General features: G+C 36.8%; 3 protein-coding genes across 4 annotated transcripts; all 3 read left to right on the top strand.

Moving 5' to 3' along the window:
• The first annotated feature begins 899 nt into the window (after positions 1-899).
• On the top strand, positions 900-10,562 carry LOC117910366 (3-phosphoinositide-dependent protein kinase 2-like). Of its 2 annotated transcripts, none has more exons than XM_034824441.1 (11): positions 900-1,523; positions 2,539-2,719; positions 2,894-2,946; positions 4,624-4,725; positions 4,792-4,900; positions 5,090-5,168; positions 5,472-5,637; positions 8,487-8,621; positions 8,769-8,932; positions 9,366-9,588; positions 9,981-10,562. In XM_034824441.1, the coding sequence occupies exons 1-11, from the start codon at positions 1,272-1,274 to the stop codon at positions 10,062-10,064; spliced, it is 1,548 nt and encodes a 515-aa protein (XP_034680332.1). In that variant the 5' UTR covers positions 900-1,271; the 3' UTR covers positions 10,065-10,562. The 2 variants fall into 2 exon arrangements, with proteins under 2 accessions (XP_034680332.1, XP_034680333.1); XM_034824442.1 differs by lacking the exon at positions 900-1,523 and adding an exon at positions 2,071-2,424.
• Positions 10,563-11,858: 1,296 nt separating this feature from the next.
• LOC117910367 (bark storage protein A-like) lies at positions 11,859-14,220 on the top strand. Its single transcript, XM_034824443.1, has 6 exons — positions 11,859-12,111; positions 12,189-12,256; positions 12,379-12,534; positions 12,629-12,835; positions 13,179-13,358; positions 13,717-14,220. The coding sequence occupies exons 1-6, from the start codon at positions 11,874-11,876 to the stop codon at positions 13,888-13,890; spliced, it is 1,023 nt and encodes a 340-aa protein (XP_034680334.1). The 5' UTR covers positions 11,859-11,873; the 3' UTR covers positions 13,891-14,220.
• A 491-nt stretch (positions 14,221-14,711) lies between these two features.
• LOC117910360 (putative disease resistance RPP13-like protein 1) lies at positions 14,712-17,541 on the top strand (the record flags this gene model as incomplete). Its single annotated transcript, XM_034824438.1, has 1 exon — positions 14,712-17,541. A coding segment is annotated over exon 1 (2,489 nt), but the record flags the coding sequence as incomplete, so codon positions are not given.
• Positions 17,542-17,548: the final 7 nt, after the last annotated feature.

Here is a 17,548-nt window from a genome sequence, read left to right as displayed (position 1 = left end):
ACCATAATTTCAATCTTCTGATTACCAAGACAAAGTGACTATGTTGTTGTGGATGGTGGGTTGTTTGGATAAATAATTTTCTTCCATTATTGGTGAAGCCTACCAACTATCTAAGTGGGTGATGGGTTGCTTGAGATGCAATCCCATCAACAAATCTAAACCAACCAAATATGCATAATTAGTACGAGGAAAAATAAAATTATTTGTAAGAAGTTAAATAAGAGTAAGAAATATAGGAATGCTACTCTTATTTTTCTATCAATTTTCTTTTATATATAGAATGAAAAAGAATATTTAGATTATTTTTTATATTATATTTTTATTTATAAGAATATAAATAATAACTTGAATTATTCATAATATTATTTTACTTCATAAAATCCGTGAAGATAAACCAATTATTCGAATAATGGATGATGAGTACGTGACTTCAAGTTTTGGTTAGTGGGGTAAAAAATATTATTTTACTTCATAAAATCTCAAAAATAAAATTAATTAATTTATTGGACAACTAAAATTAGGTGAATTGTATATTTCTCTGAGAGAGTCGCCAAAGGCGGACACCCCATTGACTGGCCCTATTTTTAGAATAAAAATATTCAAAAACAACAAAGCCCCTGTCTGCTCACTCGCTCAAGTACGGACTTCAACCAACTCGCCTCATCAAGCCCCCACTTGCCCATCTCCGATGCATTTCCACAAATGCTCTACCACCCAGATCTGTCTTTGCTCGTCTAAGCCGCCAAGGCCGACACGTGTTGAACGTGAAAAGCGAAAATACAAGTTTGTGTAATCTCGAGAAGAGGGCACTCTCTCACCCCTGGTTTGAAGGGCTGGCCAATCATGGGCAGCATCACCATGGCCTTTATAGAGAGAGAAAAGAAAAAGAAACGAAAGGAAAAGAAAAGAAAAAGAAAATTAAAAAAAAAAAAAAGAGAGAATAGAGAGTGATGTTCATGATTCAATGTCATGTGCTGATTCCTTCTTATTCATCCCCATCTCCACATTGATCACACTAGACTCCATTCGATTGTTCGTTCATTCATTTTTTTTTCTAGGGTTTTGAAATGGAGGAAAGATAAAGCCGGTGGTAGCTTCAGATTCATGGAATCATTCACTTTTATCAGATTGAAAAAGGGGGAAAAGGGGGAGAATATTAAGAGAGAGTCGTCGTTGGGGGCCGTGACATTGCTCTTGCTTCAAGGGTTTTGTAGACAGAGAAAGTGGGCATTGAATTTGGGGAATTTTTAGACGGAAAGAAGGGGAGAGAGATGTTGGCTGTGGCTGGGGGAGAAGGAGCGCAGATGGAGAAAGATTTCGATTCCAAGCTTAGGATTCAGAGCAATTCCTCTAATGGTGGCACTGCTGGTGGCGGCGGCGGGGGTGGAGGTGGAGGGGGTGGGGGTGGGGGTGCGGGTGCGGTTCAGAGATCTAAGAGCTTTGCGTTTAGGGCTCCCCAGGAGAATTTTACTATTCAGGATTTCGAATTGGGGAAGATCTACGGCGTCGGGTCCTATTCCAAGGTCCAAACTTTGCGCCCCGTTTTAATTTTCTTCTTTTTCTCCTAATCTCTTTTTGGGCGTTTTGATTATGTGTTTTTTTCCTTTTTCATTTGTTACCCTAATCGATTAACGGGAAGTGATGGTTTAATGCTGATTATGATTGAGTACCTCCTTCAATCCTTGAATTTATTTGGGGTCTTTTTAATCTCATTGTAAGATTATAAGATAGCTTATACATATTTATATATTTCCTTGTAGATCAACGGTTGATAATTGTACAGCAAGGATGATGATGATGGTATTGATAATTAATAATAAGTCTGGTGTTTGCTTCAGTTTTTTTCGAATGATATGATCATATAAATATATTTATGTATTATTGATATGTAGATGTTTTTTTTTCATAAAAAAATTATAATTATTGTTATTATTATTATTATTTAAATATTAAACTTGTTTGGTTCTGAATAATAATGAACTAGATTTTGGTTCCATCCGGGAATCTAATTTGTTTTTGTTTTTGTTTTTTTTTTTTAGTGTTAGATGGTTTTGGTAATTTTGAAAGCAACACTAGGCTAAGAAGAAATATGGGATTCCATTATAGTACTTTTAGGCCAAAATTTTAACCATCTAGGCATGGTGGTAAAGGTATCTGGAGTGATAAGTTGAGCACAAGCAATCATATATGCACTCATTGGAATCGGGGGGCCTTGTTAGAAGTATTAGTTTCGATTGTTATTACACCGTAATGTGTTCAGTTGTTAAGCCATTTGAGCTCTTGCATATCTGAAGTTTATGTCTGGTTTTATTGGCATGCAGGTTTAACTCTGTACTAAAATAAAGAAAATGAGACATTCTTCAGAATTTTGAGGCCATGTTAGAGGTCTTAGTTTGGTTTGTTGATGTCCCATAAATAAGTCAGGTTGTTGTACTGTTTGGGCACTTACGCATCTGGAATTGATGTCTGGTTTTAATTGTTAGCATTTGGGTATGTGGTTATTTATTTGTTTCTTTATTTTATATCAATTGACTCCAGGTTGTGAGGGCAAGGAAGAAGGACACTGGAATTGTGTACGCTTTGAAAATCATGGACAAAAAGTTCATCACAAAAGAAAATAAAACAGCTTATGTGAAGTTAGAACGCATTGTGCTTGATCAATTGGATCACCCTGGCATTGTGCGATTATTTTTTACATTTCAAGATACCTTTTCTCTGTGTAGGTATTCTTGGTTAAAATCTGGTCAGAAGTTTAATATTCTCCATTCTTTCTGTCTCCAATTTTCCTCTTGCACCATGCTCTCTCCCATGCTTGTTTACCTTTATCATATTTGGTTATTTTTTTACAATTTGCTTTATCATTTGACATGGGTCCCTTCTGTGGATTTTGAAGATATGGCACTTGAATCATGTGAAGGTGGAGAACTGTTTGATCAAATAACCAGGGTAAGTAGCAAGACTGTAGAGCACATATTCATCCTCTTTTTGGGGAAATGGAAACTTCCTCATCAAGTGTCTTCTTGTTTGTTCTCAAAAATTTAAAATATCTAAGCATTCTTAAAATGCCTAGCCCTTGAAAATGGACTTTTAGGGTCCATAGTGTTAAAATGATGTGATCTAGTGAAGGGAAGACAATGAAGGGAGAGGGGCATAGCAATTTAGTCATGTTCCTTTTTTGGTTATTCATGTTAAAAATTGCTTTTAAATTAAATCAATTTCATTTGCAAAGACCATAATTCTTCTTATAAACAAGAGAAAGAATCCTGCATTATAACCAAAAAAACATGTAAAACTATGAAAATTATTTGTGAGAAAACGTAAAGTTGTTGCTCCTGTTTCTCAAACCAAGACAATTCAAGATCTTCACTAGGAAAAATTGATTGATGACCATGCCACTGTGCATGAAAAATGCAGTTTATATGCTATAACCAGATCCTATGATTGTCCTGACTGATCCAGATTTTCCTGATTTGAGATTTAGGTTCATGTATATGAAGTTGACCCCAGATGCTAGCTATTGGGATGGGGATTGACTGACGGTTGTGGTTGTATTGGTGCATAGATATTGGCAGTAGCGACAAGTGCGGTGAGGTAGTAAAAAGAACCTGCAAAGCCGTCGGTTCTTTTTGGTTTATCTGCAGGCTGGTTCGAATCAGCTTGTTTTAGTATGCATCTTTATGAAATCTGGAAAAGAACTTTGTGGTTGATTCAACAATCACCATGCTTGTTACCATTGGCAATACTTGCCCTACCACTGCTATGACACCAGTACCATATTGTTGCTGTCACTGTCGCTGTTGTCAACAGTCATCATATACATGAGCCTAACTGCACTAAAAAATGTGGTTATCTGGTATAGTCTGCACACTGCTATTTCTCATTTTAGATAAGTTTATGTGGCTTAGGAGTCATGGTATTGTTTGTCAGTCAAGGTTTGTTATTGAGTATTTTAACTTGATCTGGTTTGAGAGGTGCGCGATGCTTTTACATTTTTTTAAAAAAATTAATTCATGGTTTTATACTTATTTTGTTGGTGATGAAATTGAATTTGTTCTCCTTTATAAAATGAATTGCAGTCATTGTATAAGGAATTACTTGTCTTGCCATGAAATTACCAAAAAAACCATGTTTGTGTTTTACTGTCCCCATTTTGAACATTGAGATGGCAGATATCTTCCAACTGATACCTCAAAGAGAGCCTTACTGATCCTGAAGATATGTACCATACCATTATTTTCCCTTTCACTTGACCTCTATTTTGACCATAGTGGATGACCGAAAAATCATTTTTTGGGGGTTAGGTATTTTAGGGGCAACCAGAAAAACTTTTCCTACTCAATGAATTTTGAAAACTATGATTAATATTGCATGGTATCCCTGAATTATTCATGAAATTCTCGATTATTCAGAATAAGTCTATTGTAGAAATATGTGCTTTCTTTACCTACCTGGCAACTCTTACCTGAATATGAATAATTTTTTGGGGTGTTCCAAATATTTTATGAATTAGAACAAAAAGATTTCTTGATCTTAAATTTGTCTCTGTGCTTCTTGTATGTGGTGCATCATGCCTACAACTGCAAGTTTGCTATTGTAATATCCAGTGAATTTGTGTGAGTGCAGAAAGGTCGTTTGTCAGAGAATGAAGCTCGCTTCTATGCAGCTGAAGTTGTAGATGCTCTTGAATATATTCATAGTCTAGGATTGATACACCGGGATATTAAGGTATTTTAATTGCCTATACAATATTTCCTTTGCATGTGAAAATTATTAACTTTTCATGAATTGCAGCCGGAGAACTTGCTACTTACTGCAGATGGACATATCAAAATTGCTGATTTTGGGAGTGTAAAGCCTATGCAGGATAGTCTAATTACCGTCCTTCCCAATGCAGCATCAGGTAAGACTATCATCCTGTCATTTTTTGATAGGAAAATTTTTCTCCCCATTGGGACTTTAACTTCCCTCCCACAAACCCTCCCCATCCCTTTACCACTTGAGGCAGGCCTCAAGAACGGCTATCATCCTGTCATGATGATGCTATTTTATCAATGACTAATTAACCAAAAACCATATATTTCCTGTCCAGATGATAAGGCTTGTACATTTGTGGGAACTGCTGCTTATGTCCCTCCAGAAGTTCTCAATTCTTCTCCTGCAACGTTTGGGTAAGTCATTTCTTCTGAAAGATTTGGGCATAAATTTTAGATCTCAAATTGCCTTTTAAAAAGAAAATCTTAAATTACTGCCAGTTTTTGTGGATTCATTTGAGGCATGCTTAGATAGCAAGGGATTGGGATGGTGACGTGAGAGATTCTAGGTCCAAATACCAGTAGGGGCAAAAACTCTCAAAAGAGGAAAAAAGGGAAAAGAAAAAAAAAGAAGAAAAGTGTTGGTTTCAATGGATCTGTCGGATCATGTACTTTCTTTGGTGGATAACATATTTACTGTTGTTAACTTCATACATACAGAAACGATCTTTGGGCACTTGGCTGCACTTTGTACCAGATGCTTTCTGGAACTTCTCCTTTTAAAGATGCAAGTGAATGGCTTATTTTCCAAAGAATTATAGCGAGAGATATCCGATTTCCAAATTACTTTTCCGATGAAGCTCGAGATCTCATTGACCGGCTATTGGTAAGCACAACTTAACTGCTGGTTAGCTTCAGTTAAGAAGTGGTATAACTTCAGCTGATTTTTTTTTTCCATATTTCTTTTTTCTTACTTATTTTGAAACAATAGTTCATTTCATCTTTTTCTTTGGCTATAATACTGAAAAGGCTTAAAATAAAATTTAATTGTTTGGGTCCTCTTAACTTCAATCTCTCAAGCAGTAAAGGGAGAAGAAGCTGGAAGTATGGGCTGGATTTGGTTTCTTAGTGCCCAGGCTGGGGTTAAGGTGTGGGGACGGGAGGTGGAGGGGAATAGGTTGTTTACAGTCTCATCTATTTGTGTTAGTATCACACAGTTGTTGGCTTCCTTCTTTTTTCCTGGGATAGGTTCTTGTTACTTGTTTTTGTTCTCTTAGCATTGTAGGGCTTGGTTATGTCACCCTCTGCTTCACTGTTTCTTTGTTTCTTAGGCCAGTGTCTTTGGCTTGGGTAGTGGTTTGTTGTTTTCTCCTTTTGCCTACTTTATGGCGCTCTTTGTATACTCTGTGTGTATTTGGTGCACCTTTTCTTTGTGATTTTAATATATTTGCTTATTTACCTATAAAAAAATGGATTTAATTGGTGGGTCCTGAGCTATGATTAACTTGTAAAAAATATTGCATTTGTATAGCCTCGCTCTGTCATCAAATTGAGAATGCATTTTTTTCTTTGAAAAACCTTTGTCTTTCTATATGGTGTTTTTTTTGGTCCCAAAAAAAAAAAGAATGTTATGATAGAGACAAGTTCAATGGTATACTTTTTCAAGTTCTTTTAGTAGAACCACTTCATGTATATATGCATATGTATATGTATATTTAAGTTTATATATTGGCTAATGTTCTTAAGATATAATATTATGGGTTTTGGGCATAAAAATTTATCAAATATACATAGGTACATCTGTATGTATGTATAAAAGACATTTTCAATGGATCACTAACTGGTGTGGCGAATAATAGAGGAGAAGCAAATGAATTTCCAGGACAATTAGGCCTACATTAATGATCCGCATTTTTTTTTTATAAGAGTATTGTATTACGAAAAAGCGCTAAAATAGCAGCTTAAGATGTACAAGAAAGAGATACTCACCCCCTTGCAACTGAAACAAAAAACCTATTCAACAAGATGTACAAAAAACAACCTTCCCTCAATGGGAACCCATCCAATCAATGAAATCAATTAGCATTGAAGGACCATCTTTTATAAACAATTTAGACTCCAACCAAAGTAAATATACAAAAAACGCTTTCAGCTTTTAGGATCCACATTGAGCCACTATCTTTTGATATCTGTGTTGATGATTGTACTGTACTGGACTGGACGTGTGTAAGAAGTAGTCCCATGGTGGATATTACTTTTCTAATAATGTAGGTAGTTCTAGAAACTAGAGGATGGATTAATTTCCAGTTAGAACAATGTATGTTATAAAACCCCCCCTTTTCTTTAAAATAAAATGTTTTTGACCCCCTTGTTATCATTAACATACTGGGTTTTGTTCAAGGCATGAATCAATTCATCTCTTGGGGGATTGATTTTGAATTTTTTGAATATGTATGATATGTGTCTGGAACCTGTTTAGGCTTTTTCCCATTTGTATCCATGTCCAACAAGTGTGCATGTTTCCATGTCTACTTTTAAGGAGTGACTGTGCTTTAGGGGATCATATAACTTGCCTGGACAAGTTCACAAATCTTCATGCTTGATCCTGTTCAGTTGGTGGTTTTTGCTAAAGATTTCATATGCCATGTGAAAGTTTTTTAAAACTGCTGTTGTGTGATCATTTTGAAATGTATATATGCTTGACCCTGTATTCAAGGGCCTGGTATTAGCATCCAGTTCTGGCTGCCTGGTCTAATTGAGGGAATTTTGGTCTTTGGATTGGCATTCCAATCTTAGGCTACCAAATGCTATTTCTCTGGACTTTATTCAGTGATCCAGGAATACTTTAGAGGAGAGATTTGGTCTTTTTTCTTCTTTTTTTTTCATTTTTTTTTTCCAGATGTCTTCTGTTTAGTGGGTTTTTTTTAATCCATTTTTTCTTCACCTTTTGTTGGGTGTTCCCTATATACCCATTGTGTACTAAGGCTTTGCCCCCTCTTTGTACTTCTATGTTTATTTGCTTATAAAGAATGCTATTTAAAAGGAAAAATGGCAGGATGTGATGTTCGCCCCTCATTTTGCACAAAACATAGTTGAAAATGGTAATGAAAACAAATCAATGCATGTAGAATTTTTAAATGGCTCAAAGCATTTTGTTTATGAACTAAAATTTATGAAGCATCACACTCTTGATGTGAAGTAAAAACCTTCCTTTCATACTTCAAAATGTACATGCTCATAAAGGAAGGCTTATAGTTAGAAAATTTAACAGAAAAAAAAAGGGATGGAAATGAATGAATAATTAAGATTTCAAAATAAAATTTTATTCCTAGATTTAAAAATAAAAAAAAAAGACTCTAAAGCATTTTATTTACAATACTTAAAAATTGGACTTTTGAATAATTTTATCATGTGATTTGGACCTTTTTGTCTAATGTGTGATGTACATACTTTTGGAGAAAAGTAGTTGCATGTCACAAGGTTGTATCTTGTACAAGCCCTGCACCTTGAGACGCTAGCTTCAATGGATTTAAAGCCCTAAGGCCAAAACAGTAGTAGATGTTTTACCTTCATTTTTCACGTGGAGCAGTCCTCAAGACATTGGTATCAAGTAACTTCTAAAACTGCAGATTTTTTACTGAATTTCTGAATAGAATAATAAGTGATAATTTTGTTTCTGCTTCAACTCCCTCAATTAGATGTGATATAATTTTATAATGTGCAACTATGATGCAGGATACAGAACCCAGCAGAAGACCAGGTGCTGGACGTGATGGTTATGCTTCACTCAAGATGCATCCTTTCTTCAATGGAGTTGACTGGAAGAATTTACGCTCACAAACCCCTCCTAAACTTGCAATGGAAGCGATGGTGTGACTTCAATTGTGCTTTAACTCTCTGTCTCTGTCTTTCTTTGTCCCTCTTTTCTCGTCTAAATCCAACTTCTGTTGCAGTTTTGCAGAATTTGGTAAAAGGACTCCTCCAAAGTAATTTATATTTCTGTCTTAACTTTTTCAGGCTCATTCAAGTGAAGGAGATGATGGTCAGGATTCATGGAACCCTGCACACATTGGGGATGGCTCGGCAAGACAAAATGATGGGAATAGTGGTGCCACATCATCTTCTGAAGCACCTGGTTCTGTAACTAGGCTTGCTTCAATAGATTCCTTTGATTCAAAATGGTATTGGTTTGACATTTTTAACTTGGTGCCTGGCATTGACCTTCTTACTGTTTGAAAACAACAATATCTTTCTTCAACATTGAGTTCTCTCTGCTGTGAACTTAGGGAGAGATTAATATTATATTGTTGTTTTTTGTTGTTGGTTGGTGAAATAAGAGTCAGAAGGTGAAAAATGCCTGGAAGAGATGGATTGGCATCGATTCTAAGTAGGTCATGTTTTGAGAACCCATTTTTTGTGGTTTAGAACAAATCCATATTTGTGCAAAGCAAAAATTTTGGCCTTGGAGACACTGTTTTGAATAATCTTCTGGTGTGGTTGTTTAATTTCTCTACTTGTTTGGCTGTTGATTTAATTCTGATTTAGAACTCTGCAGCTCCAGCAAGCTGCATCAGCATTTGAGGAAATTCTAACACTGTGTTAGCATATTCACAGGCAACAATTTTTAGAGCAGGGGGAATCAGTTCTTATGATTTCCATGGTGAAGAAAATACAAAAACTAACAAACAAGAAGGTGCAGCTTATACTCACCAACAAGCCAAAACTGATCTATGTTGACCCTGCGAAGCTGATGGTAAAGGGAAATATAATCTGGTCTGACAACCCTAATGACCTCAGCATCCAAGTCACAAGTCCTTCACATTTCAAGATTTGCACGGTATGTCCCTTCTTTCCCAATCTTCTGTTTTGGGGCACATTTCCTTGGTCATTTTTTTACCTCTTCTAAAGACATTGCAATTGCTGACCACATGGACCTAATATTGAACCATTCAGCACTTTCTGAGATGTAGGGATATATTAGAACTAAAAGTTTACTCTAATTAAAATGAAGAAAGAAAGCAATAAGAAAAAACAAAACAAACGTTTAGTGCCAAGATGGAACTAAGAAGCTTGTTCTTCTACTTAGTTTGCTGGTTGCGTTGTGTGATTTGTTGCTTCAAAGCTTGTTGGAAAAAATAAAATAACATGAAGATAATAATGGCAGATGATTTGTGCTCCCAACCTATCACCTTTACATCTCACATCTTTCAATTTTCTGTATTCTTGCAGCCAAAGAAGGTTATGTCATTTGAGGATTCAAAACAAAGAGCATGGCAGTGGAAAAAGGCAATAGAGGGGCTTCAAAATCGATGAAATCTGTTTCTGGTTTCAACAACAAATTCTTTGGATATTTGACATTCTAGAGGAACAAGGGGATCCTTAACAGTCGGATGCTCCTGAGAAATATTTATTTACTGAAAAAGAGAGATTCAAGTTGCAGAACCGGCTTTTCAAGGTGCAAAGCATACCCCCTCCAATCCCCCCTTCCCTTGTGGCTTTGGAACTCAGTTTGTTACAAGGGGATATTGTGCCCATTCTGCATTTGTATGGTATGACATGCACACAACGGCAAATGCAAAATGCAGGGTTTGTTGGGGATGTGTTCATTACTTGTTTATTGTAGAAAAGGTACAAGCCATTAATGAAAATTTATTATGTGAAATCAGTACTGTGGCAATAGAGATTCCAACCACTTAGGGTTTGTTTTAAAACAACCTGATACTTTTCAAGTATTCCATTTTGTTCTTGTAGAGATGGATGAATTTTGCTCTGAATGGTATCAGAATAGCTGAAGCTTTCCACACTGTTCAATTGTAGCATACAGTGCTTGTTTTGCAATTTGATGAACTTTCCCTTTTGGTTAGTCTACTTCACTTATTGGCTCATTTCATTTCACCCTTTAGTCTAATTCCTTTAGGCTTATGTCAATTTCACTCTCTTGGATTGGCAATGGAAATGCCCATGCTATAGCAAAATCTGGGTTCTCACAGGAAGATTAAAAAATCTGAAGAACAGAAAAAGGAATAGACTAAAGGGTGCTTTCTAAATGACCCTTAGGCATTGACTGCTTCCCTTTTAGGGGTGTGAAATATGAATGTTGCAACCAGTTTTAAAATAAGGGCACGTCTGGCACATGGAAATCTATTTTAATTTCCCTGTTTGGATTACTTGTTAAAAATGAAAAATGTAGGAATAAAAGTTCCATTTCGATAGAAATCAAGACTTGATTTTATCATGATTTTGATTCATGTTTTTTAGCACATGCCATGATTTAACTTAGGCCTTATTTGGTTATTATTTTTTAAAACAATTATAAAAAAATAGTTTTTAAGAACGGTTTTTAAAAACCATTCTATGATGTTTTATAAAATAAAAGTCTATTTGGCAATCTAAAATTGTTTTTAATTTGTTTTTAATATTTTTAAATATATTTTAAAAATATTTTTTATGTCCATAACTTCATTTTTAATCATAATATATGTTTGTATAATTATTATTTAAAACAACCGAAAACAACTAAAAGAAATTTTTTGAAAACGACATATTTTGAGAATAAAAAAAATAAATAAATAAAAATAAAAACCTATTTCTAATTGTCAAACATAATTTTTTTCATTTTTTTGTTCTAAAAAATAAAAAATTGTTCTTGAAAACAATTGTCAAATATGACCTTAATTATTATTTCTATTTTCAGGTTAGAAATGTTGTAAATAAAGAAAAAGATTTAAAAAAAAATATAAACTTTTTTTTTTATTTGATTGCGCATTAAAAAAATATTAAATAGACGGAGAATGCACTTTCTCCAAATTTTACTCATTTTTATCTAATGAAATGAAGGAAAAAATGTAGTAACATTTCTCTTTTCTTTTTTTCCTCTTCTCCTTCTATAACATTTAAATACGAGAAAATGGTTTTCTTGAAGTTTTTTTTCCTCTACTTTCTATAACCAAACATAGTGTAAGCATATTCCATGTGATGTGCATTGAATGAAAGAGAGGTGTTGTACAAATCATACAATAAGACAGGCAATAATACTGACCAACTTTAATTGTCCATACCGGCCGCCAGTTCTGACCAAGTTTGCTTTAAATATAGGATTTTCTTTAGCCCAATAGCCAGACCATGGCTTCAGAGCAAGCTGCAAAATGTTTAGTAATAATACTACTATCAATCACCTTACTGGTTATTTCTGTGTCAGCTACACCATCAAACAAGAGAAAATCCTTGAACACCATCAAGGAAGTGAACCGTAAGGGGCCATACATAGGTCTCATCACGGTCGTTCCACCTGAAGAGGATGCTTTTTTCACGACAGGGGCTTTTGAGATTAACCCACATCACCCTTTTGTGGATCTTTCAGGTGGGTACCCTCCATAGACTTCTGTTGATTCTAAAAGGTTTGATTGAGTCAGGTAAAATGACAGTTGGGTGTTGCAGGGAGGCGATTCAGAATCGGAAAAGTCCATGGGAGGAAAGTCATCTATGTGAGATGTGGAGTTGGGATGGTATATACTAACTTGTATTCACTTTTTTAGTTCTTTGCGGGGAAGTTAGAAATCATTCCTCCTTGAAGTTCTTCTGTGAACAGGCTTTAACCTGATTTGAAATGTGTCATTGCCTCAATTAGGTGAATGCTGCTGCAGCAACACAACAAATGCTGGATCTGTTTGACATAATGGGAATTGTCCATTTTGGTATCGCTGGGAATGCCAACAACTCCATGTCTATAGGAGATGTCACTATCCCCAAACAATTTGCTGATACTGGCATCTGGGATTGGCTGGTATGAGTAATTCTTTTCTATCTACAGTTGCTCTAGATCTTTTATGTTTACTTTGTCATGGCAGCTTACATGTATCATATTGCATCGCTGATAGAAACCCAATGGAATATTGCCCTCCGACGATGTTGCTCACTTAGACATTGGGAGTTATAATGTTCCTAAAGGAGGAGTGAATCTCTTGGGACGTATTGGATATAGTTATGAGCAGTTCTTTTCTGAGACGGGAAAGCCTGACTCTGCTCAACCGTTGGTTTGGGCCAAGATAAGCCAGCATTGGCTACGACTCGCTGCTAAATTGGAGGTCAGATAGTAGATACTTATTTCTTTTTATGTCAAGATTGTCATGGAAACAAGGGAAAGGTTGTCATAGAATTTGACCATTATCAAGCAAACCACTCAGCCATATCATGACAAACACTATAAGAGAAATAAGCCACCCTTTTTGTGGAAAAGGAAAGGAAAATGATTTTCAAACACTTCATTTTTTTATTACTTTTTGGTCAATGTCTTCTCAGTGAACAGATGTAAAATGGGAACATATGTGGCATTAACAAATAGGACTTCGCCAAAGCCTTTTTTGATTTTCAAAAATCAGTCAAATGTAGTTTCCCATTGATTTTGATCTTTTTGTCTTACAACTTCAGGGCATGGAACTGCAACAGTGTGTTAACTCAAGCAACTGCCTCCCACAAAAACCTAAACTAGTAGTTGGGCTTAGGGGGTCAACATCCAACATTTTTGTGGACAATGCAGCTTACAGAGACTTCCTGTTTCAAACTTTTCATGTTTCATCGGTGGATATGGAGAGTGCAGCTGTAGCAATGGCAAGTTTCCTCACTTCTCATTCTGGTTTTCCACAAAACTATTATAGCAGAGTTAGAAATAGTTTCAGTTTGCATTGGGCATGACTCTGTTGGCCTGGGTTTAGGCTAATAGCTTGTGTCACTATCACTCTTAGCTAAACCTTGAGAATGATTCAAGTCCCTTACTCCTAAGATCATACTTGGGCTGCAAAAGTTGTGGGAATTTGCATTCATCCCTCTTTGGCATTGAATTATGCATGCAGACATTTCATCATTCTTATCAGTGGGGATGCAGAATGATGCATTTTGCGTTTCTTATTGTTCTTCTGAGGAATTTATGTATCAGCCAAGATACTAACTGGCATTGATGGTTTTTCAGACAACCTTGTCAAATGGCTTCCCTGTGATTGTGATCCGAGGACTATCAGACTTGGCTGGGGGACAAGCAGGGCACAACTCAATCCGGATATTTGGGCCCCTTGCAGCTCTCAATGCAGCCAAAGTTGTCGTTCAATTTATTAGGACACTCTCAGATGATCCTTCTCAACACTAATTTTTCCTTCCAACATTGTGGTTCACCTATTAAAGCTATCATTAGAATAATAAGAAGGAAAAATGGTTGGTAAATATATGATTACTTGTATTTCCTTATTATCACTGTCAATTCCTACTAATGAAGGCACTTGGAGTGTAGTAGGAGCTAAGATAATGGGCATATAAACTAGCATGACATCTATAGTTCTTGTACCATGGACTGATCATTGAGAGGAAAGTGTTGTGAAGCCGGCCTCAAGGGCACTAGAAAGATGACTTCTCCATTAGCTTTATCTCCTCCTCTCAGAACCTCTGGGGTGGAATCTAATAAAAAATCTCAGTTGCCTCAGCCTGAAAATGAAAATACCAAGGAATGAATTTGGCTATCAATTGCAGTATTGGTACACATGAAATCCCGTTAAATTAAGACCTATCAAGCAGATCATGAATAAACAAAAAGGAAAATTAAAAGATATTTATATTCTTACAATCCCAATTTGTTTTACATCGCCCAGTACATATAGAAAGGCCCTTTTGCAAAGTCCATGTGATTCAATCTATAAATTCGTATGTCTACTTTGTGATATATGAGCATTTTTCCTTGGATTGTGCTGTTTTTTTATGATCACATATAGACGGTAACCATTGATTTGGGCCCCGATAAGCCAGCATTGGCTACATCTCCTGCCAAATTGGAGGTCAGACAGCAGAACTCTACTCATATGGATTCTGTTTTAATTCAAGGCAAAATGGAAAAATCTGATGAACTCTTGGTGACATTGTAATCCTGATAGTCTGGCTCTTTAGTCTTTACTTCCACTTCTGGATCCATCCTTAATTGGCTTGGCCCGTGGCTTGGCTTAGGGGCTTTAACTTGATGCAACTCCCACCTGTCCTGACTTGTTGACCAGTCCGATTTCTTCCCAGCCCGTTTGAGATGCTTCTAAGAACTTTTCATAATTGCATGGACATCATTTTCCCATACTTCAGAAACAGTGCCCAAAGTCACCTAACTTCCCATGGCCATGCTCTTACCTTTTTTAACATTTTGGTGGCAGGGTGAGGCCCCCACCTGCACAAGAATCCAATGTGGTTGACCCCCAAATTCTTTCCCACTCTTACGTCTTCTCCCTCATCATCTACTTCCCTCTCTGATCTCTCTCTCTCGCTAGAGATTAATCATGGATGCAGTTGGAGGAGCTGTTCTTTCTGCTTTATTTGGGGTGTTGTTTGACAAGTTGACCTCGGCAGATCTCACGTTTGCACGCCGAGAGCAAATCCACTCAGAGCTCAAGAAATGGGAGAAGACACTGATGAAAATCAATGCAGTGCTGGATGATGCTGAGGAAAAGCAGATGTCAAACCGCTTCGTCAAGATCTGGCTAAGCGAGCTCAGAGATTTGGCTTATGATGCGGATGATATACTGGACGAGTTTACCACCCAAGCAGCTTTGCGACCCAACTTGATTTCAGAATCTCAAGGCAGCCCAAGCAAGGTATGGAGCCTCATCCCTACCTGCTGTACTACTCTCATCTCTCCAACTGATTTTATGTTCAATGTCGAGATGGGGTCCAAGATTAAGGACATCACAGCCCGGTTAGTGGATATTTCTACCCGAAGGATAGAGCTTGGTTTGGAAAAGGTTAGTGGACCAGTTTCTACTTGGCAAAGACCACCCACTACATGTTTGGTGAATGAGCCTTGTGTTTATGGGAGGGACAAAGATGAAAAAATGATTGTTGATTTGCTCTTAAGGGATGGGGGGAGTGAAAGTAAAGTTGGTGTAGTCCCCATTGTTGGCATGGGTGGAGTGGGCAAGACCACACTTGCTCGCCTTGTGTTCAATGATGAGACCATCAAACAATACTTCACTTTAAGATCATGGGTTTGTGTGTCTGATGAGTTTGATATAATCAGGATCACAAAGGCTATTCTTGATTCCATTACTACCCACACCACTGCCCTGAACGACCTAAATCAACTTCAAGTTAAATTGAGCGATGCCTTAGCTGGAAAAAGGTTTTTGCTAGTTCTTGATGATGTGTGGAACAAGAACTATGGCGATTGGGTTCTTCTACGGTCTCCTTTTAGTACAGGGGCAGCAGGGAGCAAAATCATAGTCACGACCCGCGATGCAGAGGTTGCAAGAATGATGGCCGGATCTGATAACTATCACTATGTGAAGGCTCTGTCCTATGATGATTGTTGGTCAGTGTTTGTGCAGCATGCATTTGAAAATAGAAATATTTGTGCACATCCCAGTTTGGAGGTGATTGGAAAGAAAATTGTGCAGAAGTGTGGAGGCTTGCCATTGGCAGCAAAGACCCTTGGTGGCCTGCTCCGCTCCAAATCAAAGGATGATGAGTGGGAAGATGTATTGTATAGCAAGATATGGAATTTCCCAGACAAGGAAAGTGACATTCTCCCAGCATTGAGATTGAGCTACCACTATCTTCCTTCACATTTGAAGAGATGTTTTGCATACTGTTCTATATTCCCAAAGGACTATGAATTTGATAAGAAAGAGCTGGTTTTATTATGGATGGCAGAAGGTCTAATTCAACAGTCGCCTAAAGGGAAAAAACAAATGGAGGACATGGGTAGTGACTATTTTTGTGAATTACTCTCAAGGTCATTTTTCCAGTTATCTAGCTGCAACGGATCGCGATTTGTGATGCATGACCTTATCAATGATCTAGCTCAATATGTTTCTGAAGAGATATGCTTTCACTTGGAGGATAGTTTGGATAGTAACCAAAAACATACTTTTTCTGGAAGCGTTCGGCATTCATCATTTGCTCGTTGCAAATATGAGGTGTTTAGAAAATTTGAAGACTTCTATAAAGCAAAGAATCTACGAACACTCCTAGCACTGCCAATTCATATGCAATATTATGACTTTTTCCACTTAACTGCTAAGGTATCTCATGACTTGTTGCCGAAATTAAGATACTTAAGGGTGCTATCTTTAAGCCATTATGAGATAAGAGAATTACCAAACTCAATTGGTGATTTGAAACATCTGCGGTATCTTAATTTGGCATGCACTATAATTCAAGAGTTGCCTGATTCGCTGAGTGATCTTCACAATTTACAGACGTTGGTATTATTCAGGTGCAGGAGGCTTAATAGATTGCCCAGAGGCTTCAAGAACCTAATTAACCTTCGACATCTTGATATTGCTCATACACATCAGTTAGAAGTAATGCCTCCACAAATGGGGAAGTTGAAAATGTTGCAGACATTGTCAAAGTTTATTGTGGGCAAAAGCAAAGAGCTGGGAATAAAGGAGTTGGGAGACCTATTACATCTTAGAGGGAAACTTTCCATTTTAGATTTGCAAAATGTGGTTGATATTCAAGATGCAAGAGATGCCAATCTAAAAGATAAGCACCATCTTGAAGAGTTACTAATGGAATGGAGCAGCAACATGTTCGATGATTCACAAAATGAAACAATTGAATTGAATGTTCTCCACTTTCTTCAACCTAATACAAATCTGAAGAAACTCACAATCCAATCCTATGGTGGTCTGACATTCCCATATTGGATAGGAGATCCCTCTTTCTCTAAAATGGTGTGCCTGGAACTCAATTATTGCAGGAAATGCACATTACTACCATCGCTTGGGCGACTTTCATCACTCAAGAAGTTGTGCGTTAAGGGCATGCAGGGA

Source organism: Vitis riparia, unplaced genomic scaffold (genome assembly GCF_004353265.1).
Source record: "Vitis riparia cultivar Riparia Gloire de Montpellier isolate 1030 unplaced genomic scaffold, EGFV_Vit.rip_1.0 scaffold725_pilon_pilon, whole genome shotgun sequence".
NCBI lineage: Eukaryota > Viridiplantae > Streptophyta > Magnoliopsida > Vitales > Vitaceae > Vitis > Vitis riparia.
This window is presented reverse-complemented; position numbering and strand designations above follow the sequence as displayed.